Source organism: Bos mutus, chromosome 8 (assembly GCF_027580195.1).
Source record: "Bos mutus isolate GX-2022 chromosome 8, NWIPB_WYAK_1.1, whole genome shotgun sequence".
Classification (NCBI taxonomy): Eukaryota; Metazoa; Chordata; class Mammalia; order Artiodactyla; family Bovidae; genus Bos; species Bos mutus.
The window spans coordinates 12,744,896-12,769,750 of record NC_091624.1 but is presented as its reverse complement, the minus strand read 5'-3'; the positions used below and the strand labels follow the sequence as shown (position 1 = coordinate 12,769,750).

General features: G+C 38.2%; 1 protein-coding gene and 1 long non-coding RNA gene across 4 annotated transcripts in view; one reads left to right on the top strand and one right to left on the bottom strand.

Moving 5' to 3' along the window:
* The window catches only part of MUSK (muscle associated receptor tyrosine kinase), a 98,767-nt gene that overhangs the window by 17,287 nt on the left and 56,625 nt on the right, over positions 1-24,855 (top strand). For both annotated transcript variants that reach the window (XM_005910517.2, XM_005910514.2), the window contains exons 3-5: positions 661-812; positions 5,990-6,117; positions 7,496-7,637. In XM_005910517.2, coding sequence (XP_005910579.1) covers positions 661-812; positions 5,990-6,117; positions 7,496-7,637 — 422 coding nt within the window. The remainder of the gene's footprint in view (positions 1-660; positions 813-5,989; positions 6,118-7,495; positions 7,638-24,855) is intronic.
* The window catches only part of LOC138988862 (uncharacterized), a 123,291-nt gene continuing 99,262 nt past the window's right edge, over positions 827-24,855 (bottom strand). For both annotated transcript variants that reach the window (XR_011465041.1, XR_011465040.1), the window contains one exon: positions 827-4,964. This is a non-coding gene — a long non-coding RNA (uncharacterized lncRNA). The remainder of the gene's footprint in view (positions 4,965-24,855) is intronic.

Genomic DNA, 24,855 nt, shown 5'->3' with positions numbered 1-24,855 from the left:
GGCTATTGTCCAGGGGGTCACAAAGAGTTGGACGTGACTGAGCGACTGAGCGCAGCACACACATAGTTGGTTTACAGTGTTGTGTTAGTTTGAGGTGTGTAGCAAAGTGATGCAGTGTGTGTGCATGTGGGTCTGGTTGTATACTCTTTTTCAGATTCTTTTCCATGATAGATTATTATAATATATTGAATATATTTCCTTGTGCTATTCAACAGGTCCTTGTTGTTTATCAATTGTATATATAGTAGTTTGTATCTGTTAATCCCTTTCTGCAAGTCACATGTTTGTGTGTGTTTGTGTGTTCATTATCTAGCTGCTATTCCCAGTAAATATGGGAGAGGACTCATATCTTGGGTAATGATATACTTTCCTAAATAAAGTAAATTTTATGTTGGGTGGGTCCTATCAATAGACATCACCTTTCGAAATTATTTTTGAAGGACTCAGCATTGCTTTGATTACTGCAGTCTAGGAAAGATTAGAAAATGTTAGCTTTCTACTCCTAAATAAGCTTATTCTTTTATTCAGAACTTACTCAAGTTTCCTCTTCCCTTTAATCTGCTTCATCCACTGGTAAATCATCTGCTGGATCATATAATCATAGTAAAAAAAAAATCACAGATGGGGCCCTAACCTGCCATAATCGTCTGTGACCCACAGGCTCTTTGATACCCGGTACAGCATTCGGGAGAATGGTCAGCTCCTCACCATCCTGAGCGTGGAAGACAGTGACGATGGCATTTACTGCTGCATTGCCAACAATGGTGTGGGAGGAGCTGCCGAGAGCTGTGGAGCTCTACAAGTGAAGATGAGTGAGTGGGAAAGAGAATCATCCATTGATTTCTAAGCTGACTTGGTACACTTTGAAGCAGAGAGTAAACAGAGCCTCTTGCATATCTGGAGGCTGGGCAGCCAGACAAGTTCAAGTTCAAATCACAGCCTTGAGACAGTTCCACACCTTTTATTCCTGCCATCACCCACCACCCTACAGGCAAGCCTCATCATTTTCTGCCTTCTCCCATTTTCTAGCCTTTTTTATGACTCTTTATTTGCACCACCATGAAATCTTTCACCAGGAACTCCTCTTTAAAATCTTTACCCTGTACCTTTAATTTAAAGCTGTTTCATTACAGCCAGACACCCCTTTAATTTCTAACTTCTCTGCAGACACTTATTCTACCCTTTTGCCTTATTTCAAACTTTATTTTCTTGAGTGACTTTTTAAACTTGAATGACTTTTCTGTTTAAAGGGAGGCTGTTTATTTCTTACCCACTTCAAGTCAACGAGACTAGCAGGTACTGAGGGTTCATTGCTGCTTTTAAGCCATTATATTTTGTATTCCTGTGCATAACCTTTCCTTTCATGAAGGCTTATACCATTTTGACCAATCTCCTAACTCTATTCATCATCTACTCACTTTGAGGTCCTCTCCCATATTTCTCAAAGATTTTGATTCCAGATTTATTATCTTTCTATCCACTCCTACTCCTTCCATTATCCTAAGGGATTTTAACAGCCATGAAACAGAACCACTATTCACTTCATCCTATAGTCCCTTGACCTTCGCAAGTCCTGTGATGTTAACCTTAACTCTTTTTCAGTCTATCCAATCTATGATCTTGGTACCCCAAGAAATAGACTGTATTTCAAATATTAAACCCCATTAGGTCACATCCTGAACGTGGATATTTCTGTTTCCAGCTCTGTCTGATGAGGGAAGTGGTTTCTCACACTCATGACTTGTCTCCAAACAGAAGGGACAAACTTTATCAGTCTCTTTCTCAGCTAAAAACAGAGTCCAGCTCCCTCTTGCCCTTCTTCCCACTCCAAACCATCACCATCATGGTCATGCTCCTGCTCTTAACTCCTCTCTGCTCTCTGTTTCATTGACCCCCCAATGGACACTTCATTCAGTTCTCTCTTCACTTCGTTCTCTCTCCTACCTGGTGTGGCATCATCATGCGGACCTTAATAGCATCCTCAAATCTCATGAACCCTTGTGCCCCAACACCTGCTGCTTGTCAACTCTCAGTCTTATAATGACATAACCTTTATTTTCTCCTCTCTGACATCACATTATTGATGGGAAAAATCACAGAAATATGCATATTAGCACCATACAAAAGATGGCGGAATCCAGTTCCGCCTGTGACCTTTAGTGTGAAGTTTTGTTGTTGATTTTCATCACTATTTCTTTCATCTTTTATCTTTCAGTTTTGTTATTATTGTTTTGCTGGAGGAAGTCACTTGCTGCTTCTTTTCAGTGTGAACACATGAGATGTATTTTATGAATGTTTGCATGGCTGAAAGTCATTATTTTGCCCCCAATCTTGAGTAAATAATTTGTCTCAGTACAAATGGGAGTTTTAAAAGGCTTTTCCTTTAGGTTTTAATAGACAATTATTCATTGCCACATGACATTTTAGGTTGAAGATAAGAAATCTTTCTCTTATTTGTTTACACATAAATCTGATGTTTATCCTAAATTTTTTTGGATTTTTCTATTTCTTGAATTCTTAATGTTTCAAACTGACAAGAATACAACAGGCTTGTGTTTTCCTTTGTCATTTCTACTTAGTCTTAGGTGAGCCATTTTGCTCTAAAAACCATTTTTTTTCCCCAAATGAGCTACATTTTTTGTCTATTTTCTTCCTCTTCATTTGATCTCATTCTTAAACTTTTAATCAACCAGTATCAGGTTTCTTTTTTCGTTTTTTTATAACTCCAAGTTTATCCTCATATTTTCTATCTTGATATTCTATGTTCTAGGAGATTTGCTTGACTTTTCCTTCTTCAATATAACCATGCTGCTATTCTGATGTTATCTTTAAATACTTTGACCTAAAACCCCATATTTTTAATTTCCAGGTGTTCTTTCTTCCCTGATTGCTCTGTTTTTCATAGCCAACTCTATGTGTTGCATGGTGCAGTATTCACTTATCTAAGGATACTATTTACACATTTTTTAAAACCATTTTTTCCCCCTGCTTTGCTTCTGTTTTCTTCAAGCTAAGTTTTGGTTTTATTTTGGTTCTTTTCCTTCATGTTCATGGTCTTTCTCAGAGGTCTGTTAATCTTTTATGTTCATCACACCTAGAAATGATGTCCGAGATTAACTGTAATAGGTAAGTAGTGAGGACATCATGGGAAAAGCTGATCTGGAGATTCTGAGAGTAAGTAGGTCAGGATGTACCCACAAATAGGCTTTCTCTCAGCATGTGGGGCAGTAAGAACACCAAGTAAGGAAGAAGGGTCTATTTTGCTGATGAATGAAAGTGTGATTCCCCAGAAAGAGCATGTTTAAGGACTTCACTGCTTTGTGGTACTACTTTTCCTCTGCATATTGTTCGTACTCATTTTGGCACTAAATGTTCTTGATTTGGGTTCCATCCTAAACCCGCTTTTCTTCTTCTCTCCTCTTCTTTCTCCACTTTCTCTTTGGAAGGCTCGCCTAGTGTGGGTACACGCTGGTGTGGCCATCCCAGTTGTCATTTTGGAATGCTTCTGTACTGCTTGCTAAAAGCTGTTTCCTGAGACCCTCAGGGTCCCTACCCCATTGCTACTCCTACTACCTAGGACCTCTTTAGGGGCTCCTGCCCCTAGATTCTTTATGGGCCAACAACTAAAGGCTCAATTTTGGCATAGCAGGACACCTCCAGCATCCAACTTCAACAGATAACCAGTTCTGATTAGTCAATGCTCAGGGCTCCACCTGAATCATGCTCCCTTAGAGTGGGGAATCCATCACTCCACATCAGTACTCAATTCACTTCTAGTTTACTTCATCATCAATTCTCAAAAAGGCTCTCCTGACCTCTCATCAACAGATGGCAAAGATAACTTTTTCACTGAGGAAGATAGTAGTTATTTGCTTTAAACAAAGGTTTTCTGCCTAAGACATTATCTGTGACTCAGGTCTGCCATAGGGATCAGTTCAGGGAACCCAATGAAAGGAATAAATAATACTGTCTTTGATTATACCACAGGCATATCAACTCCCAAGCTAAGCTTTGATCAGTAGCTATATGACAACTCTACCCACAATCAAGGTGCCTAGTCATTATCTAAATGTACATATTCATTGTCATTGATAAGAAGGAGCATTGTATGCTTTACATAGCAGGCAAAGTGACAAAGATGATATTTTCTTCAGTTCAGTTCAGTTCAGTTGCTCAGTCGTGTCCGACTCTTTGCGACCCCATGAATCACAGCACACCAGGCCTCCCTGTCCATCACCAACTCCCGGAGTTCACTCAGACTCACGTCCATTGAGTCAGTGATGCCATCCAGCCATCTCATCCTCTGTCGTCCCCTTCTCCTCCTGCCCCCAATCTCTCGCAGCATCAGAGTCTTTTCCAATGAGTCAACTCTTCGCATGAGGTGGCCAAAGTACTGGAGTTTCAGCTTTAGCATCATTCCTTCCAAAGAAATCCCAGGGCTGATCTCCTTCAGGATGGACTGGTTGGATCTCCTTGCAGTCCAAGGGACTCTCAAGAGTCTCCTCCAACACCACAGTTCAAAAGCATCAATTCTTCGCACTCAGCCTTCTTCACAGTCCAACTCTCACATCCATACATGACCACTGGAAAAACCACAGCCTTGACTAGACAAACCTTTGTTGGCAAAATAATGTCTCTGCTTTTCAATGTGCTATCTAGGTTGGTCATAACTTTCCTTCCAAGGAGTAAGTGTCTTTTAATTTCATGGCTGCAGTCACCATCTGCAGTGATTTTGGAGCCCAAAAAAATGAAGTCTGACACTGTTTCCCCATCTATTTCCCATGAAGTGATGGAACCAGATGCCATGATCTTCGTTTTCTGAATGTTGAGCTTTAAGCCAACTTTTTCACTCTCCACTTTCACCTTCATCAAGAGTCTTTTTAGTTCCTCTTCACTTTCTGCCATAAGGGTGGTGTCATCTGCAGCTTGTCTTGTATTTTTGCCAGAGTACAGGATCATACCACCTGTAAATTGCAATAAATAACTAGATTAAAAATCCAACCAAACCATGGCCCCTCAATACTCAACACACACACAAACACACAGACACAGTTGAAGTAGAAGAGGAAAAAATTCCTTATTTCCACTCTTCTATGTCAAAGCAACACAGTGATTATGGCACATGACTTGAAAGAGTAAAATGCATCCATTTCTCAGGAGTCTGTCCTGCTAGACAGACTCTATTTGATAGTTCTCTCTTTGTTATCTGTAACATAAAATCCCTAAGGAAATAAATTTAGTTTTCACTATTTTATGAATGTTTCACATAGTAAAATAACTGGCATCCTGAACTTGTCAATTCTTCTATACATTAGATTTAATAACTTCTTCCTCTGAAAGCTCAGTATTGGGGACTAAAAATTAACTGACATAAACTATTTCTTCTGAAAAAATTAATTTAGGAGTGTTTCACAGTATATACAAGGTTGCTTTGCAGAGTAGAGTTACTCTGAATTGTATTACAGAATTTCTCTGATTATAAACATAGTAATATCTGATTTATTTTCTAGAGGACAAATGTATCTAATTTTTAATCATCAAATTTAATGGTCATATTAAGATGGAAACTAAAGGGGCAGTAGGTCATAAATCAGAATTGTATACAAATGTAAACATATCAAACCTTTATTTTCATATGTTTTCATGTCTATTGCCATGAATTAATGTGAGTTGTTATAGAAACAGCTTATTTTAATTAACTTTGTATTAACTATTTTTAAAAGTGCAGACCACTATGATAATTTCATACTCCTAATATGTTTACAAATTGATTTTTTTCCAAATAAGATAAAATAGAGGTAATCTAAATTAAAAAAAATTATTTCTGCTTGATATCCACTAAAAACATGGCTCAGCACTTGGTGAGTTCTGTATTATAATACATCTAAGAATATTTTTAATAGATATTAAGAATTAAGCATAAAGTTATAAATTCCAAGTTTAGTAAATCCAAATCGCCTTTTTAATTTTTTCCTTTATTTTCCTTTAGAACCTAAAATAACTCGTCCTCCCATAAATGTAAAAATAATAGAAGGATTAAAGGCAGTTCTACCATGTACTACAATGGGCAATCCCAAACCATCAGTGTCATGGATCAAGGGGGACAGTGCCCTCAGGGTAAGTGATGATTATGTTAAAACATGTATACACAACATATTTGCAAATGCAACAATCCTTTGCAAATTCAGCCACACACTTACAAACTTCTAGTATAAAATATTTTCCATGTACAACATTTTAACCAAACCTAAATATTTTAACCAAATCTAAATATTTTCCATGTACAATATTGTAACCAAAACTATATATATGCAAATTATAAGGCATTCCAGTTGGGGCTGAGTAGGAGAGAAAAGAGACAGGGACCAGCAGTGTTAAGGATGATAAAAGAGGCAGAGCAAAGCTAAACTAGAGTCTTCTTTGTTTGTTGGTCAGTTGGTTGGTATTTGAATCATTTATTTTTTTTAACATTGAATCTTGGAGACTCAAGAGATTTTTTTTTTTTAAAAAGGAACTAAACTTCAAGTTTTAAACCTGATAAATAGCTTCTAGAAGGAGAGAGAAAGAAATGAGATTTGGAAGAAGAGGAAGGAGAATATTCTGGAGTAAAGTTAGAGCATCCAGACTCAAGACTGATGACCTTGACAATGACCTCAATCATATACAGTAGTCAAACTTGAAATACATTATTCACATCCTTATTTTGTACTGCTTTTGTATGTTATACCTACATTTATTGATAAATTACTATTCTGCATCATCATTGTCTCTTTCCATCCTTGCATAATCTACTATGAACTCAGTGAGGTCACAGACAATATATTTTTCATATAACTATACTCAGAGTATTCCATGGGGGGATACATAGGTGTTGATCTCTATCAATTCATTGAAATACAACATAATATCAATTAGCTTTGTTTTATTTAAAATAAAACAAATAATTTTCATTTTTATGATAATCTATATAATTTTCTGGCTTTCCTTTTGTTATGTTTTCTACACTAAAAGAAGGAGTGGCTCTATATATACTACTGAATTTAGATCCCCAAAGAGAATATAGATGTAATATTTTAATTATAAAGGCCAGTCTTTGTATTTTCTGTAGTTTTCCAACTTTTAAAAGGATCCCACATAGGCAGTAAGTACGCTTGTTAAGAGCATTGCTTTTAATCAAACAAATTTAGGTGTGATATTTTTAGATATCAAATTCTAAAATAAGGCTTGTTGATTTAGGACATCCAATAAGCCTTGGGGTCCTCATGTATTGAAAGAAAATAAAAATAACTGTATCTTATGATATTGTTATTAAAATTTATTTTTATAAGGGAATCTTATACTATCTCATTTATTATTGTATGCTATCCATAATAAATGTCAAATAAATGTTAAAATAATATTTCTGATGAGTGAAAATGATGACCTGATGAAATATAGCAAACGTATCCTTGACAGACTCATGTTCATGCAAAATTCATGTACCCATCTCTGGCAGGAAAATTCCCGGACTGCGGTTCTTGAATCTGGGAGCTTAAGGATTCATAATGTACAAAAGGAAGACGCAGGACATTATCGATGTGTGGCAAAAAACAGCCTTGGGACGGCATATTCCAAACTGGTGAAGCTGGAAGTGGAGGGTAAGGAGCTGTGTTTCTTCTCATGACGGTGTTAGCAGAAGGCCTCACGCTCTACTGTGAAGGCTGTACTTCATCTTGCAAAACAGACAGGCAGTATGGAGTTTAGGGCCCTCAATTATTAGGCCAGATATTAGGCCATCAAGTCAACACTCAAAAATTGAAAGGAGGGGGGAAAAGTTCCTTTGTTTAATAGGTCATATTCCATCTATAGTCCATCAATTGGCTGAAACAGACTATAGTACTAAAACAACAGGATACCGTTTTAGAATATCTTCCTGGCTTGGACAGCTCTCCCTTGTTTACCAATTTGAAGATACTCATCTTTCTCAGCATAAAAGATGTGTCTTAAAAATGTATCAAAAGAAAAATGTAACTTCCTTCCAGACTGTATTCTGTCAGAAAGGTTAAGAAAAATAAAATACTGACTCACAATGTATAACTCCAAATGGCCCTACTTCTATGAGTTATACTGTCAAGATATTTTACACTTTTTAAAATGTTCCTTGAAGTCAATTAATTCAACAGCTGGTTGTGAAAGACCTTCACTGAGAAATCAGAATCCAGATTGAGCTAGGGATTCTATCCATTTGGTCATCAGCTCCCTCTTGACCTGAAATTATATCAATTTTGCTTAAAAAGAGAAACTTTCCGCATGCTAGGTGAGGAAACGGAGTGCAAAACTTTTTCCACCTTTTCCTGTTTTAAGCCTTAGAATTAACCTCTCTGGTTCTCAATTTTCTTATCTGCAAAGTGGGGTTTATTGTGTTTTCAGTGAGATAAGTTACTGGTAGTACTTAGCACAGTGTCTGGCCCTTTATAAACATTCAACAAATGTTGACTATAAGAATTATCACTTCCTTTTCTGCTTTACTGTTATCTGACCAATAAAGTGATTATCACACATTGACACAAATTATATTTCAATTGGGAAAGGTTTCGGTTTCCCCTAGCTTACCTTGATGTCACCTTTCTTTTAAGCCAAAATTGACCCCTTCCTACATTTCTTCCTTCTCAATCACAGTTTTCTATTAGCTCCTATAAGATTATCTTCATTGCCTAGCTAGATATTCTCACAGCTTTAACGATCTTATTTCTATTAACTGTTCATGGAAAGGAATACACTTGGAGGAAATTGTGGTTGTCAGACATAAAAAGATATATTTTTAGCACAGCTGCTAGAATTTAATATCTTTTAAATGATCAATGCTATTTAAAGCTCAGAATGCAACCACCACCTGATGTAACTCTCTGAGTGAAAATTAAACAAACATACAAACACATTTGGTCACACTTTCAGACACAGTGAATGTCTGCCTGGATTCAGTGTCTCCTTGGACTATGTGTGGAGGGATACAGAACAAATGTTAGCCATTTATAAACAATATCACGAAGATTTTTCTCTTCAAGGCATGAAATATGAGCCCTCTGATTCATGACATAAAACATTGATTGTTTAGGTTACTGTCTTCAAAGATAATGGAACAATTTGCTTTAGTTTCAGCCTAGAGAAAATTACCACCAATTTCATTAGTTGGAGTTCAATTACACAGCTTAGTCTTACCTTGCCCTTTAGTTTTGTATCACGCCTGTCAGTAAAACTGAACGCTCTCCTTCCTAACATTTAAATAGTCCTGTTCATTGTGTTAACAGTTAATTTATGCAAGACATTTTATTCAAGTTGCTAGTACTGAAAGCTCATAATATCATTTAAAGGTACTTTACCAGGATGTAATAAGCTCATTTTAGCACACACATCTATTTCTACTTTATTCTAGTCCCTATTAAAGTAGTCAATATACATGGAAACATGTGACACGCTTAGCACAACTGCTGGTATATACTATGCATTTAGTAAATAGCATCAGCTAAAATTATTACTATTAGAACATAAATATTGCAGCAAATCTGTTTGGGCTCTTGAAGCTCTGTGAGGTTGAGTGAGTGAAGTCGCTCAGTTGTATCCGACTCTTTGCAACCCCATGGACTGCGTGTAGCCTACCACGCTCCTCTGTCTATGGGACTTTCCAGGCAAGAGTACTGGAGTGGGTTGCCATTTTCTGTGAGGTTGGCTTCCACTTAAAGAAATAGTTGAGGCATGTCCAAGACATAACACAGACACGACCTATTTAAAAGAAGGGTCAATTAAACCAACAACTCGGAGCAGGTAAAAAGGCAACTAAGAAGTCACTGGAAGAAGCCCAATATGCCTGCAAATGCCTGCTGTCTCGACAACCATGAGAGCTGAAGATGAAGCAGGGTCACTCAGGACAGATGATCATTTGTTACATATTGTGTCAGTAACGCTGCAAATCAGTTGAAGCAAATCAGAACAAGAGCCCTGTAAGAGCTATTTGATGTTGGGCTACATTTATGGCAAAGAGGTATGCCAGGAAAAGATAGGGTTTGTCTGCTATCATGAGCATCTAACGGGGTTAACCTTGCCAGTTTATACAGATTTGGTACAGTGTGTTCACTAAACCTTAGCAGCCATAATAACGGTGAAAGAAATACCCTTGGACATGGAAGTGAAGTTCCTTTCTAGATTCCCATCCTCAGGCTGCTGGGTCACTGGAATGGCAATGTAAAGATATTTTAGGGACTTCTCTGGTGGTTCAGAAGTTAAGACTCTGTGCTCCCCATGCAAGGGCCTGGGTTTGATCCCTGGTCAGGGAACTAGATCACACATGCAGCAACTAAGACCAAGCGCAGTCAAATAAATCAAAACAAAACAGGCTCTTTGCTATCCTATCTTATTAAAAAGGATTCTACCTTTCTGCCTTGCCTTAAAAGGTTCAAAGAGTGACATGCAAAATTACTGATGGAACAATACAGCTTAACCATGACCAAACATGGATATCTTTCTAAAAGGATGGACAATGCGATGTCTAACATTTTAAAACACTAAATGCTTTACAGGGATTATTTTATTTAATTTTCACTAATAGTCATTGAGGAAGGGCCTATCATTGTACCATTTTAGGAAACCGAGGAACACACAGGGTAACTAACTCACTCAAGGCTGCACAGATAGAGTCACCTAAGTAATGGAGTAATGCCAAGTACAGTCTGTTCCGTTAAATAACAGGAGAATCATGTGTGACATTGTCAAGATTAGGATCAGAATGGGGATGGAGCAAGAAGCCAAAATTCTGTGAATAAAGGAGAATGGGAGTTGAAGAAGAGAGATCGTAGACGTAGATTTATTTTTTCCCAATAAATTTGGCAGAGAAAAGAGATGAGTCCAAAAAGTGAGCAGTAGTTGGAGGCCTCGTTGGCACACAGGTAGTGTGGTTTTGCATAATTTCTCTTTTAAAAAAGATTGAAATGTTTTTTAAAAAATTGGCAATGTTAAAATATTAATGAGAAGGAACCCAGAGAGAAGAAAAATCTGAATATACAGGAAAGAGGCTGAATTTTCAAGGGGCTGTGGTGCTGGAGAAGGTAAAAGAATTCGGCAACACACTTTTTATGGGGGTGATCACATGACCCAGTTTTACCCTGTTCTGGGTTACACCTGTCATCCTAGAATAATTATTAATAGAGTCCTTCTTTTACTTTCAAAAATGTCCTGGCTTCAATGGTAAATTACATGATTATTGTGCTTAGACAGGAAAAAGAAACTTTCTTCCTTGTAATAGGGAGAGAGGAGAAAGGGGGTATATTCCGGTATAAATGAGTTCACAAATTAGGTGGATGGAATTTGAGAAAGCTCTGTTCTGATGGGTTCTGTTTCCTGTAGGAAGTAGGAAGTAAGATTATCTTCTGAAAATACTCCTATAAAGGGGGGCAGAGGGATGAGGAGGTTTTTAAATAGCTGTGGGTAATGGGGGAGATGAGTCACAGGAAAACTAAGCTTGCTGGGCAACATGCAGGTTTCAGCAGAGAACAGGACTAGGAATACGAACTGGCAGCAATTTGCTTCATTCTAGGTTTTTCCTGCAGGGTTGCACAGCAGTATAGGTATAAGTCAGAAAAAGTAGAAAGCCAAATCCAAAGGCAAAATATAAGCATTGGAGCTTTGCCAGGAAGGAAAAGGGGGCAAGAAAGTTGAGAATACTGTGAGAGAATGCTTGAAATGATGACTCACGGAATCTTTATGTACTAAATACACAGACCTGGGATCAAACACAGAGTTCCAGCAACATGATAGACAAGATAACGTGAAAATCTTCCTACTACAAACATTCAGAAATGCCAGCTTAGTTGTATAACTCATAAGGAAACAATGTAAATTTTCTGAAGTCAGGAATGAATAGAAATTTGAAAACCAGAGCAGTAAGATCACAGGGCGGTTGGACCTCGTCCTCCATGTAATGAGACAGGTGCCCATTTCTTTAGTGCGTAAGGTCGGCTTTTAAGATTCTTAAAGGGACAGAAGTCAAAGTCTCTGGCCCCTGTGAAGTGGCATTGATACCCTTGTATAAAGCTGAGAACCACAGAAGTTAAAATGTAGGCCAGCAAAACTCTACCCATCAGCAAAGAAAGGCAATACAGAGGCTTGTCTATCTCTCCATAAGAAGAAAAAAGAAGTTTTCTTATGAATGAATATCCAACACTCAGGACTATATCTCAATTATACTTGATTTTGAATTCATGTTGCCAGCACAGCCAGTTTAGAAATCCCCAGCTAGAGAAATTAACATAAAAACTAGTCCTAGGTCTTCCAAAGAAAACATAGAGATGGCCAACAGGCACATGAAAAGATGCTCAACACTGCTAATTAATACAGAAATAGAAATCAAAATCACAATGAGGTACCACCTCACATTGGTCAGAATGTCTATTATCAGAACGTCTACAAATAATTAAGTCTAGAGTAGGTGTGGAGAAAAGTGAACCCTACTATGCTGTTGAGGGAAATGTAAATTGGTGCAGCTACTATGGAGAAAGAGTATGGAGTTTCCTTAAAAAAACTAAAAATAGAACTATTATATGATTCAGCAATCCCACTCCAGGGCATGTATCCAGAAAAAATGAAAACTCCAATGTGAAAAGATGCACCCCAACATTCATAGCAGCACTTTTACAATAACCAAGACATGGAAGCAACCCAAGTGCCCATAAACAAATAATTGGCTTAAGAAAATGTGGTATATATATACTGGAATATTACCTGACTATAAAAAAGAATGAAATAATTGTCATTTGCAGTAACATGGATCTGCTGCTGCTGCTAAGTCGCTTCAGTTGTGTCCGACTCTGTGCGACCCCATAGACGGTAGCCCACCAGGCTCCCCCGTCCCTGGGACTCTCCAGGCAAGAACACCGGAGTGGGTTGCCATTTCCTTCTCCAATGCGTGAAAGTGAGAAGTGAAAGTGAAGTCGCTCAGTCGTGTCCGACTCTTAGCGACCCCATGGACTGCAGCCCACCAGGCTCCTCCATCCATGGGATTTTCCAGGCAAGAGTACTGGAGTGGGGTGCCATTGCCTTCTCCGAACATGGATCTAGAGAATATTATACTTAGTGAGGTTAAGTCAGACAGAGAAAGATAAGCACTATATGTGAAATCTAAAATATAATACAAATGAATCTACATACAAACAGAAAGAGATTCACTGACACAGAAAACAAATTTATTGTTAAGAAAAGGGGGAGAAGGAGGGAAGGAGGGACAAATTAGGAGTATGGGATTAACAAACTACATAAAATAGATAAGCAACGGGATTCACTGTATTGCATAGGGGAATTACATTCAATATCTTTAACCTATAATGGAATATAATCTGGAAAAAAATAACTGAATCACTTTGCTGTACACCTTAAACTAATACAATATTGTAAATAAACTATAATTTAAAGGAAAAAATTAGTCTCAGGTCAAAAATTTAACAACAAAAAAGCTGAAAAACAAAACACTTTACACCGGTTAGGGTTTAGATTAAGCCATACTGAGGATGCATTCACAATGCAAAATTACCACATCCACAGGAAAAAACTTGCCTTGAGTAAGAGGTAGCTAACACAATATGTAAAGAGATTTAAGCCCCAGGAAATCCAACTAACAACACAATATAATAAATACTCTCAAATGAATATGTTAAAACGAAACACACAAAAGGAGGAACAAAAAAAAGAAAAATACATTAGGAAGAAGAAAGGCAAGTCTGATAAAGAATTAAATATAATTTTAACAAGTGAAAAATATAAAGACTAAAGTTAAAATTCAGTGGATGGATAATGGTATATTACCCAAAGATTATCACAAAATTGTTTATAATAGCAAGTTTTTAAATACAATTTAAATTTGCATCAATAAGAGGCTGACATTATGTGATGAAGTTCGTGTGGACCATTAAAAAGGATGAGATCAATCTATAAGTAGTAACTTCTATAACTATCCACCATATATGTAATTTGGGTATGTTTCCTATCTCTGAATTTCAGTTTCCTCATCTCTAAAACAGGGGTAAAAATAGCAGCTACCTCTTACATTGTTGTAGCGACTACATGAATTATTACCGGCACACAGAAAGCATGATATAATTATCGGCTGTCTTTATAACAATTAATACTTATATAGTGCTTACCGTGTACAGTGAAAAAGAAAATGAAAGTTGCTCAATCGTGTCTGACTCTTTGCAACCATATACAAGGCACTATCTTATTTCTTTAGAAATATTAACCCATTAGAACAATTAATGTGCTCATAAATAAAAAAAGTAAGTCAAAGAACAGTATGGTATATATTATACATTGGGCTTCCCTGGTGGCTCAGCTGGTAAAGAATCTGCCTGCAATGTGGGAAACCCGAGTTCGATCCCGGGGTTGGGAAGATTCCCTGGAGAAGGGAACGGCTACTCCCTCCAGTATTCCGGCCTGAAGAACTCCATGGACTGTATAGTCCCTGGGGTTGCAGAGAGTCAGACACGACTGAGCGACTTTCACTTTCACACACTGGAGTGGAAGTAGCAGATTGTTAGCTGTCATCATCTCTGCATACAGAATTCCACGAGGGGTGGTTACCTTCCATCATGCACTTTCTATAGCTTTAGACTTTCTGAACTTTTATACAGAGACCTTTATAACTACAGGAATGAAAGCTTGTATTTATGCTTTGGAAAAAAATTACTTCTTCCAAATATACTATTTTAATCAAGTGACATCAACCTTTCTGTTCATTGGTCTGATATACTATTTTTGTAGTTCTGTTGCTCCATTCTGCTTTAGAACAAATTCAGGGATGGAAAAAGTTTTGTCAAAGGCAATTGATTCCTGTATTGATTAGATATTCACTACACTGGGGTATTGAACCAAAGAATGTTCAGGGTGGGGTCATAATAAACAGAACATGGGAATTGCCATTTCCTTAGGGAAGGAATTAATCCATAAAGACAGCAAGTTGAGAAAGTAAGGGAACCAATCAGATGGAAGTGGAAAGTTTCAGAGAGCGGCAGCTGCAGTGAATTCTCTTCTCATTTGACTCTTCTTTCTTACTTATGAGCAGAAACCTAAAATTTATGATTCTATAGTGGCTTAGAGGATCCCATTTGGGTTCTGATTTCTCAATGAACATCTTCTACACTTGGTTAGGTGTTATTGATTCATAGGTAAAATAAAGGTAAGTTTCCATAGAAAAGTGAAGTACTCCTGGGTGAGAACTATATAGGTATGTTGACTTGCCCTTGGTAGGAAAGTCTTTGGTTTCCCAGATCCCATATTCATCTGGAAGGCAGAAAAGAGATGTCAACCTCACGACCATGGAGGCTCTTCCCCTGGAAACGTTAACCCATCTCTCAGGTACCTCTGTGACAACGGGCTTTAGGACAGACCTCGTGGCAGGATAGATGAGGGCCAGAGAAATATGAAACATATCATGTTTCATAGAAAGTTCCATTTGCTAAGTGCTCATTTTAAAATATTTTACCATATTTGGAGTGAATTCCCAGCCATTGGTTTCTTACAAGCATTGGCTAATTTCTTGTTTCTTTATCATGCATTTCAATATATCAGGAATTGGGATTTGTCTTACCCAGCTTAAAGGCAATCCTACCTCATTTGTGGCTTCTGCCCTTTAGCTAAGAAGGTTCCTTAGCTGTCTCCAAATATGAGAATGAATATACAATTATAGAACAAAGATAAATCAATCATATTTCCCAGAAAGACTTCCTTATATTTAATTTCAAATATTGCTTCTGTTGAGATCACTTCTTTTAATTAGTTCCTCACAGAGGTAAAAATATCTTTTTCATCAGCATAATTCCATGTAGCCTCACCCCCACTTGCCACCTCTGAACAAAGATTCTTACTGCATTAGTTTTGTTTGATTGAAAATGGACAAAGTAACTTCTCAGGGCCCTGTAGAAAAAATTACCTTCTAAGTCAAGAGGCAGTCTTGTCTCTCTTTCCAACCTACTTCATGTTCTGTCTTAGGCATGTGAGCATCCAAAGAATGATTCATATCATTTCTCCTACGTGTCTTTAACTAAAACAGTTTTCCCCTGAGTACTCCCAAGTACTCAGTATGCCCGAGTACTCCAGAGCACTCAGTACTCCTGAGTACTCAGTGGCAGAGCGATACCACCTTGAGGTATGATGGTTTGAGTGATGGAGCTGGAGTTATCAAGGAGAGGCTGCCATCAAGGGAGGCTATGAATGACCTCTGAAGTACCAGAGTCTTACTTTACTTCCGGATTTTGACCTGAGGGATATGCTTCCTTTAAAACATATGTTTCATAAATATCGCAGAAATTAAATATGTTTAAGATGATAATATAATTAGTCTTTTTATAGACAGAATGATTATTGTTTTGAGATTTTTTTAATCATTAGGAAAGATCTATTTAAAAAATTACAAATAGCTAATTTTCTTATATTTCCCTCACAGTCTTACATATATCCCTCAGACTTCCCTTATATCCTTCAATTTAATTATTATGAAATGATTTACTTATTTGGAGATGAGCACTGATCTTATGCATTCTGTGAATATAACATTCAGACAAATCAAGCTTTGTGTGTAGAAACTGGCTAAGTGTAGAAGACTTGAAATCCCAGTTAAAATAGATGGGATATTGGAATGGATTGGGCTTCCTGGTGATGGCATTTTCTATTACTACCTCGTTTTCCCTTGGAGCTTTAAGCCATTAAGGAAAAGATTGGGCAGAAGAGAGGCTAAAACCAAGGGTTCTCAGTCAGTGACCACCAGCGGGAAGAGGGTAGTCAGCACCAGTACAAAGCTGCAGATGAGAGCCCTAGAAGCAGATCTAGAAGAGAACAGAACCTGTCTAGGTCGAGGGTTATTGTAGGCTCCTCTAATGTTTAAACAACTCCTTGTTTGCAGGAGGCCTCAAAAATAGACCCATGTCTCCACACCTGGGAGAGGCATTTTGGGGAGTAAGAAGGAAAGGTGAGCCACCTGGCAAATTTAATTGGCTCCCATGCAAGAGTTCTCAACACTGGTCAGGGTGCCTTATTGCTTCTGTCTGTCCCTTTCTCTGCAGTCTGAAAAGCTTCACCGTATATCCTTAGGAATAACTTGCTCTGTGGGAAGCTTCTGTTGTTGATTTTTTACAGACATACACAGTATATAAAATAAGTAGAATTCTAAAAGACCAAACAAATACATATCTATACATGATGACCCCGAGGCAAATGTCAAGAGATCTAAAAGATCAGGACTGTTTTCAGAAATGTTAGACTTCTGTCCATCTTCTTTGCCAGAGATCAGATTTTCTTACTGCATCTAGAAAAGTGGAAGTGAACATGTAATGTTTACACACATCTGATTGCCTTTTTCCTTTGTTTATGCTGCAGCTCTTAATATGACAAATGCCACAGAGAGAGGTATTTAAACCCCCAATGTGTGCTGTGCTCTCAGTGATTGCAGTTTTAATAGAATTTGCAGTGACCCTGCTCCCGGCATCAGTTCTATCTTTTTGATGCCACTAACGGGTTTGATTTGCTGTCATGATTACACTGTGTATTTAAAAACCAAAGAAAAGATAGAGGCATAAACCTTTGAAATTCCTGGGGGCTATCATAGGGAAAATTAAATCTGCATGATTAATAGGGTGCATGCTCTCAGAAAAGGGTTTGACCCATTGATTTCCACTTTCGGGGAGATTATGCTGCATTCTCATCTGAAAAGTTCTGTAGTGCTTTCAAGAAAACAATGGTAACGCGGTCCTTTATTTGAAGAGTTGTCAGTAATGTTCTCTAAGGATAAAAAAGTTGTATGATTATGCACTGAACATATAATCAGCCAGTTCAGTTCAGTTGCTCAGTTGTGTCCGACTCTTTGCGACCCCATGAATCGCAGCACGCCAGGCCTCCCTGTCCATCACCAACTCCCGGAGTTCACTCAGACTCACGTCCATCGAGTCAGTGATGCCATCCAGCCATCTCATCCTCTGTTGTCCCCTTCTCCTCCTGACCCCAATCCCTCCCAGCATCAGAGTCTTTTCCAGTGAGTCAACTCTTCGCATTAGGTGGCCAAAGTACTGGAGTTTCAGCTTCAGCATCATTCCCTCAAAAGAAATCCTAGGGCTGATCTCCTTCAGAATGGACTGGTTGGATCTCCTTGCAGTCCAAGGGACTCTCAAGAGTCTTCTCCAACACCACAGTTCAAAAGCATCAATTCTTCGGTGCTCAGCCTTATTCATAGTCCAACTCTCACATCCATACATGACCACAGGAAAAACCATAGCCTTGACTAGACGGACCTTTGATGGCAAAGTAATGTCTCTGCTTTTCAATATGCTATCTAGGTTGGTCATAACTTTCCTTCCAAGGAGTAAGCGTCTTTTAATTTCATGGCTGCAGTCACCATCTGCAGTGATTTTGGAGCCCAAAAGAATAAAGTCTGACACTGTTTCCACTGTTTCCCCATCTATTTCCCATGAAGTGATGGGACCAGATGCCATGATCTTCATTTTCTGAATGTTGAGCTTTAAGCCAACTTTTCCACTCTCCTCCCTCACTTTCATCAAGAGGCTTTTTAGTTCCTCTTCACTTTCTGCCATAAGGGTGGTGTCATCTGCATATCTGAGGTTATTGATATTTCTCCCCGCAACCTTGATTCCAGCTTGTGTTTCTTCCAGGTAAAGAACAGTTAGATTCTCTTCAATTGCTCTGAAGAAAAAATGTGCTTCAAAGATTTATCTTCAGCTGTTTAAGATAATAGAACTGATATAATGTAGACAGTATATTGTTTGAAATGAAATTGAAAAGTTAAGGAACTTAGTATACTGGCTAATTACATGGGCTCTAGATTGTAGAAAACTGTCTGGACTCCAGAGTCTAGAGCAGGTGCTAAGTTCATATCCTGGCTCCAGCATTTACCACTTGTGTAACTTCAGGTAGGTTACTTCCTTTCATAGTGCCTCAGGTACCCTACCCACAAAATAAGGTGAACACTATGTCCTACCCCATAAGTTGCAAAAGGATAAACCCAAATACTACATTTAAAGCTCTTACAAGAGTGCTTGGCACAGAGTAATCACTCACATAATGGTCATCAATGTAGTTCTAGGACTAATGAAACTTTAGTACAACAAAAGCAATGACTTAAGCACTTGGGAAGACATTTACAGCTCTTTATTTCACATGCCATCTTCATCTTTGAGGTAGAAGCAATGAAGTTCAATTGCAAAAACTAAATTTTTATTTAAAATAGAGTTGATTTTTTATTAACTTTGGTTTTATTAGAAGAGTAACCAAACACTGTAAAACCTGAAAGGGGCCCTAGAAGTTACAGCTCAATCCCCTAATTTTCAGTTAATGAAACTTGAGACCAGAAAAATGATTACTTTGCCCAAGTTAGCCAAGAACAAGGATGGCTTACCCCCTAAACCAGGACATCTTTCATAACCCCATTCTTGAGTCTTTTCCTTCTCTGTGTTTATGTTACACAGATGAGAATTCTGGAGCATTGACATGCTTTAGCATCAGATAGACCAGAGTGTTAGTTCTGACTCTGCCACTTACTAGTTATGTGAGGTTGGGTAATTTATGTCACCTCTTTGAGTCTATTTCCTCTTTGTGAAATGGGTGCAATATGACTTGCAGCATAGGGTTCTTAAAAGGAGCTGGGATACCATGTAGATGCTGTATGTGTCTCCCAGCTCTTTGATAAATACTGACTGCTATTGGTATTGTTGTCTGCTGTTTACACTGTTATGAAGCTGGACGACTTCTATCCAGAGAATATTGCTGGTTAGTCTTCTCAAGTTTCAGAAATAGAATGTCAACATTACCAACTGCTTCTCTTGCTTCCAAAGAATATAAATCTCCTCTCAATCAGCAATGCTTTGTCCCTGCATTCTTGATACTTGTTAGAGATTAATAACTTTGGTTTAGCCCTATTGTGACAACTGACATAAGGATGCTTATCTAAGGTGCTATATGAAGATATGCCTTTACCAGCAAACTGGAAAGAGGCTATATAGAATCAGCATGTCCCCTACCCAGATAGTGTAACCACATGAAAGTCATGCACAGGCTTGGTGCAATATCCCAAGCTTACATCATATTTTGCTCACTACAGAAATCGCTGTTTGCCAAAAACCTTCTTGAAAATATTGATCATTCCATCACTCACTGCTCTGAAAAACATCTTAAGTGAGAAACTGCTTTAAATTTTTTTTCTGCCTGGGGAGAAAATAAATGGTCTCTCTTGAGAAACCGGCCTTTTGCTCTCCTTCCTGTAGTGAGAACTGTATACTTTATTTTTTGCCCTACCTTGCATGTTTTTCAGAATCCAATTTGAAGCTTGGTCATAATATTTGTTCCACTAAACCAACAAGAGGTCTCCTTTTCTTGAGATGAATGTGTTGTTATTTAATTTACTGTCACATCATTGATTATGCTCACTTCAAAACCCTCTATGGAAAGAGATGGAAATAACTAAGTTGATGGACTGATGGAACCCTTGAAGGTAGTGGTTTTCAAGCATCAGTGCACATGAGAAGGAACCACAGATTTTCTTAAAAGGCACAGCTCTAGGTTGCATTTCCCAGAGACTCAGACCTGATGGGTCTCTGTTAAGGCCTTTTAACAACCTCCCAGATGATCCTCACATAGGTAGTCTATGAACCACACTTCAAGAAACATTGCTTTAAGAATTTCTACCTGGAATGTCTTTATTCCAGATGAAAGCTTAACAATTCAAGGACAGAGTAAGCTTATTCAGAATTTGCATGATAAATATTAGGATAGTTTCAAATTTATTCATTTGTTGAGTGCTTACTATATTCCACAAAAAGAGGGAAATCCAAGGATACAGGGGATTCCCTGGTAGCTCAGCTGGTAAAGAATCTGCCTGCAATGCAGGAGACCCCAGTTCGATTCCTGGGTTGGCAAGATACCCTGGAGAAAGGATAGGCCACCCACTCCAGTATTCTTGGGCTTCCCTGGTAGCTCAGCTTGTAAAGAATCTGCCTGCAAAGCAGGAGACCTGGGTTCGATCCCTGGGTTGGGAAGATCCTCTGGTGGAGGATGGCACGGCAAACCACTCCAGTATTCTTGCCTGGAGAATCCTCATGGACAGAGGAGCATGGCAGGCTGCAGTCCATGGGGTCACAAAGAGTCAGACACAACTGAGCGACTAAACACACAGCCCAAGGATACAGAGATAAATAAGACATGGTTCATTTATTGAAAAGTGTCCACATTTAGTGAGAAAGATAGGCATGCAAGCAAAGAATTACAATAATTAGAGTTCAATATATTTGCGACAATAGAAGTTTGGGCAAGATATACACGTAGGACAGCGGAGAGCGTGAGAGGTGAGGGAAAGCTTTGAGAAATGAGGTCCAGTAGGGCTTTGACTGATGAACAGCAGCTCACGCTACACACCACACATCAGTGAGAGAGGGAAAGATGCAGATTTAGCATGCAAGCACAGGCTGACACCGACTCCTAACTAGGAAGTCGAAGATGGTCTAGAGAGTTTGGTTAGTACCTACCAGAGGTGCTATGAAAACCAGAACGAGCTACAGTTTGACTCACAAGCTATTTGAGTTGATACTCTCTGTCATCTTTTGTTGGACATAATTTTAAAATGAGTCTATATCCACCATCTCAGTGGTGTGGGAACCTACAGTTTGGAGGTTCTATGGTCCTATTGGGGTATCTAGAATTCCATTTCAAAGCCTACCAAAATGTTCCCAAACCGAGCCACTTGAGACAACCAGGATATTATGGTGTCACTTAAGAAAGTTATAACTACTGTTTCTTTTCCCATTTAAAATTTCTGGCTAGCTAATAAATAAATAAACGTTTTGAAAATTCTGGTTCTTATTAAACTTCAGCTTCTTTGCCTGCTGTCAGAGCTCAGGTATCTTCCTTTTCATAAGATTAGGTCCACATGTTATTTAAAAGTAAGCTAAGATTTTGATACATACACTGTGGTTATGTAAGATGTTAATGGGGCTTCCCAGGTGGCGCCAGTGGCAAAGAACCTGCCTGCCAATGCAGGAGATGCAAGAGATTTGGGTTCGCTCCCTGGGTTGGGAAGATCCTCTAGAGTAGGAAATGGCACTCCACTCCAGAATTCTTGCCTGGAAAATTTCATGGACACAAGAGCCTGGTGGGCTACAGTCCATGGGATCGTGAAGAGTCAGACACGACTGAGTATGCACACACTATGTGAGATGTTAACAGTGGAGGAAACTGCGTGAAGAGTACCTGGGGACTTTCTTTCCCTTCCTTGACAACTCTTCTGTAAATCTAAATTTATTCCCACATAAAAACGTTTGGAAAGGGTAAACTAAAAAAGGCTTCTGTCCTCATCATTAAGCAGTTTAGCATCTCCTCCCATTAAAACCAGAAAATAATTATTTTAAGAATGAAAAAAGGGAATCGGAGCCGAAATTCAACTTTTTTCTTGGCTTACAGTTAAACTTGTAATATATTTTTCAGGACCTTTTTAACAAAAATATTCTTAATAGCTGCTCTCGTTACATCTAGGACTGAAACCAAAACAAGTTGACTTCGTGTGGCTCTTGCCTGATTTCCTTGGTAAACACGTCTTACTCACAGTCATTATTCGCCATCCATATTTACAAGCTAAGAAAATGTTATTATCTCAAAGGCCACAGAAATGTTCCCGACCCAAGCCACTTTAGAGAATAGGAATGTCACAGAGGCAGGCCAGCCTGATTATGAGGTGGGAGTCACTGTTTGTGAGGGTACTGTGGATGTTTTTTTAAAGGAGCTTGTGCTCCAATTCCTTCAGAGATGGAGCCACAGTGGATAAACCTCTTTATGCATTGCTCAGCTTCAAAGGGGACAGACATGTAAACAGTGGCGGCACACCAGGATCAAGTTTCTTTGCTGTAGCCATCAAGAAGTCAGGAAAGGAAAATCAGGTACTTAGGTTTATCATTACTATTGTCAAGCTTTCTTTTAATGATTGGAAGACAAAAGAAGAATCTGTTCAGAAACAAAGTACCCCAGAGTCTCACTATGATTACTTTTCAACCACCCTTGAGCCACTTTTCTTTAAGTAAAAAAATTAAAAGTTAAAATGATCTTTCTTGTTCTCTGTGGTGGTTGTCTACTAACAGGCATCTCTGACTCCGTAATTCTGAAAACACAATGCTAGATGAGACATCTAACCTATTTAAGAATAGATTCAAATAGTCTAATATTGATTAGCATCTATGTTTTAAAATAGGATCTGAAGAATGAATTTCTCTTTCTGAGAGTGATTCTTCTCAGACAATTGAGGAAAGGATTTAAGCTCATGCTTTTAACACCTACAATATATGGGATGCTGCCTGCTAAGGAAGACTGAAATTTAAAATAAGATAAAATAGCCTTCTACCTTTGAAGTCAGTTGGAAGAACAGCTGTCGTCAGTCAGGAAGACACCATAGAGACAGAAACAGGAAGGAAGGAAGGGAAGGAGGGAGGGAAGAAGGGAGGGAGGAAGAGCAAGAGGAGATGGCTTCAAAGTCAGCCTTCAATACTTTCTAGCTATGTGTCAGTTGCTATATTAACTTCTTTGTACAGATCATTTTACTTAATCTTCTCCATAATCCTACAAGTTGGGGGTTGACAGGTTCTGCATTTTCTGCAGGAAGACACTGAAGTCCAGAGTAGCACAGATCGAACAGCTAGTAAGCAGTAGAGTGAGGACCCAAACTCAGAGCCGCCTGCCTGGTTTCCTATAAGGGGTACAGTACACAACTGAAAGGAAATATTATTTTGATTTCCCAATTTCTGATTATGTTCTTACAAAAAGTCCTAGAATGGTATTCTTACAGTACCAGATGGTCAGAGATTTTCTTAGGATATTGCCCAAGAAGAAAATTATAAATGTCATGCTACAAAAAGCAAATAATGTACTATTTCAGCCTCCATTGAGACTTCAAGTCTGAGTGGCCAAATTCCTGTTATTTCTTGACTTTCCTCATTCTTGCAGTTAGAAGGATGGAAATCATCTCACACGTGTGTCTGTTTTCTCTTCTGGTTTCATATCTTTCTTTCTGTAAGATCTACATGACCTGTATTAATTTACTAAATATATTCCTTTTATTTCCACTAGAGAACTTTGATGGCTTTCCCTCCTCCCATATAACAATACATTCCCCGCCTGCCCACCCCCCACCCAGCTTTCCTCTCCATCAACTAATACAGTAAACTGAGTAGGAAAAACTTAATTGACCTCTTTAGAATCAAGTCATATTCACACAGATATACATTCAAAACTGAAGAGATAGACTTTAATAAGAGCAAATATAAAAGTGAGTATTGGATATTCATGACTTTTAGTGGAATCAATGACCTAACTGCATCATGATATGAAATGCAAATAAAAACTCGTGCAAATTTATATTCATAGAGGTAGAGTATTTAGAAAGAGTCTTACTACTCACTGAATTTGTGAGACTCTAGGTGTGTTAGTTTTAGTTTCAGGTACCACAGATAAGAGGATAAAGGAAGAAAAGAAGGAAAGCTAAGCAGTTCAAAAGTGAGAAGTCAGAATGAGTAAACTGGGGTTAGCATGTTGGGAAAATGAAAACATTTGATGGATTTTATTTTCATTTCTGTCCAGTAGGTAGAAGTAGGAACTGGGCCTTGTGGGTAGTAATTATAAGGAGACTGATTTTGGTTTGATTCAGGATATATATATGTACCTGTTTTTAAACACAGCTGTTTAAAATGGGTTGATACAATGAAACTAAGTTCTCCATAAATCAAACTATTCAAGAAAATGATGGATATACTGTGTGACTTGGATGTTGATTATATCTCAGACTATTCCAATATGCGA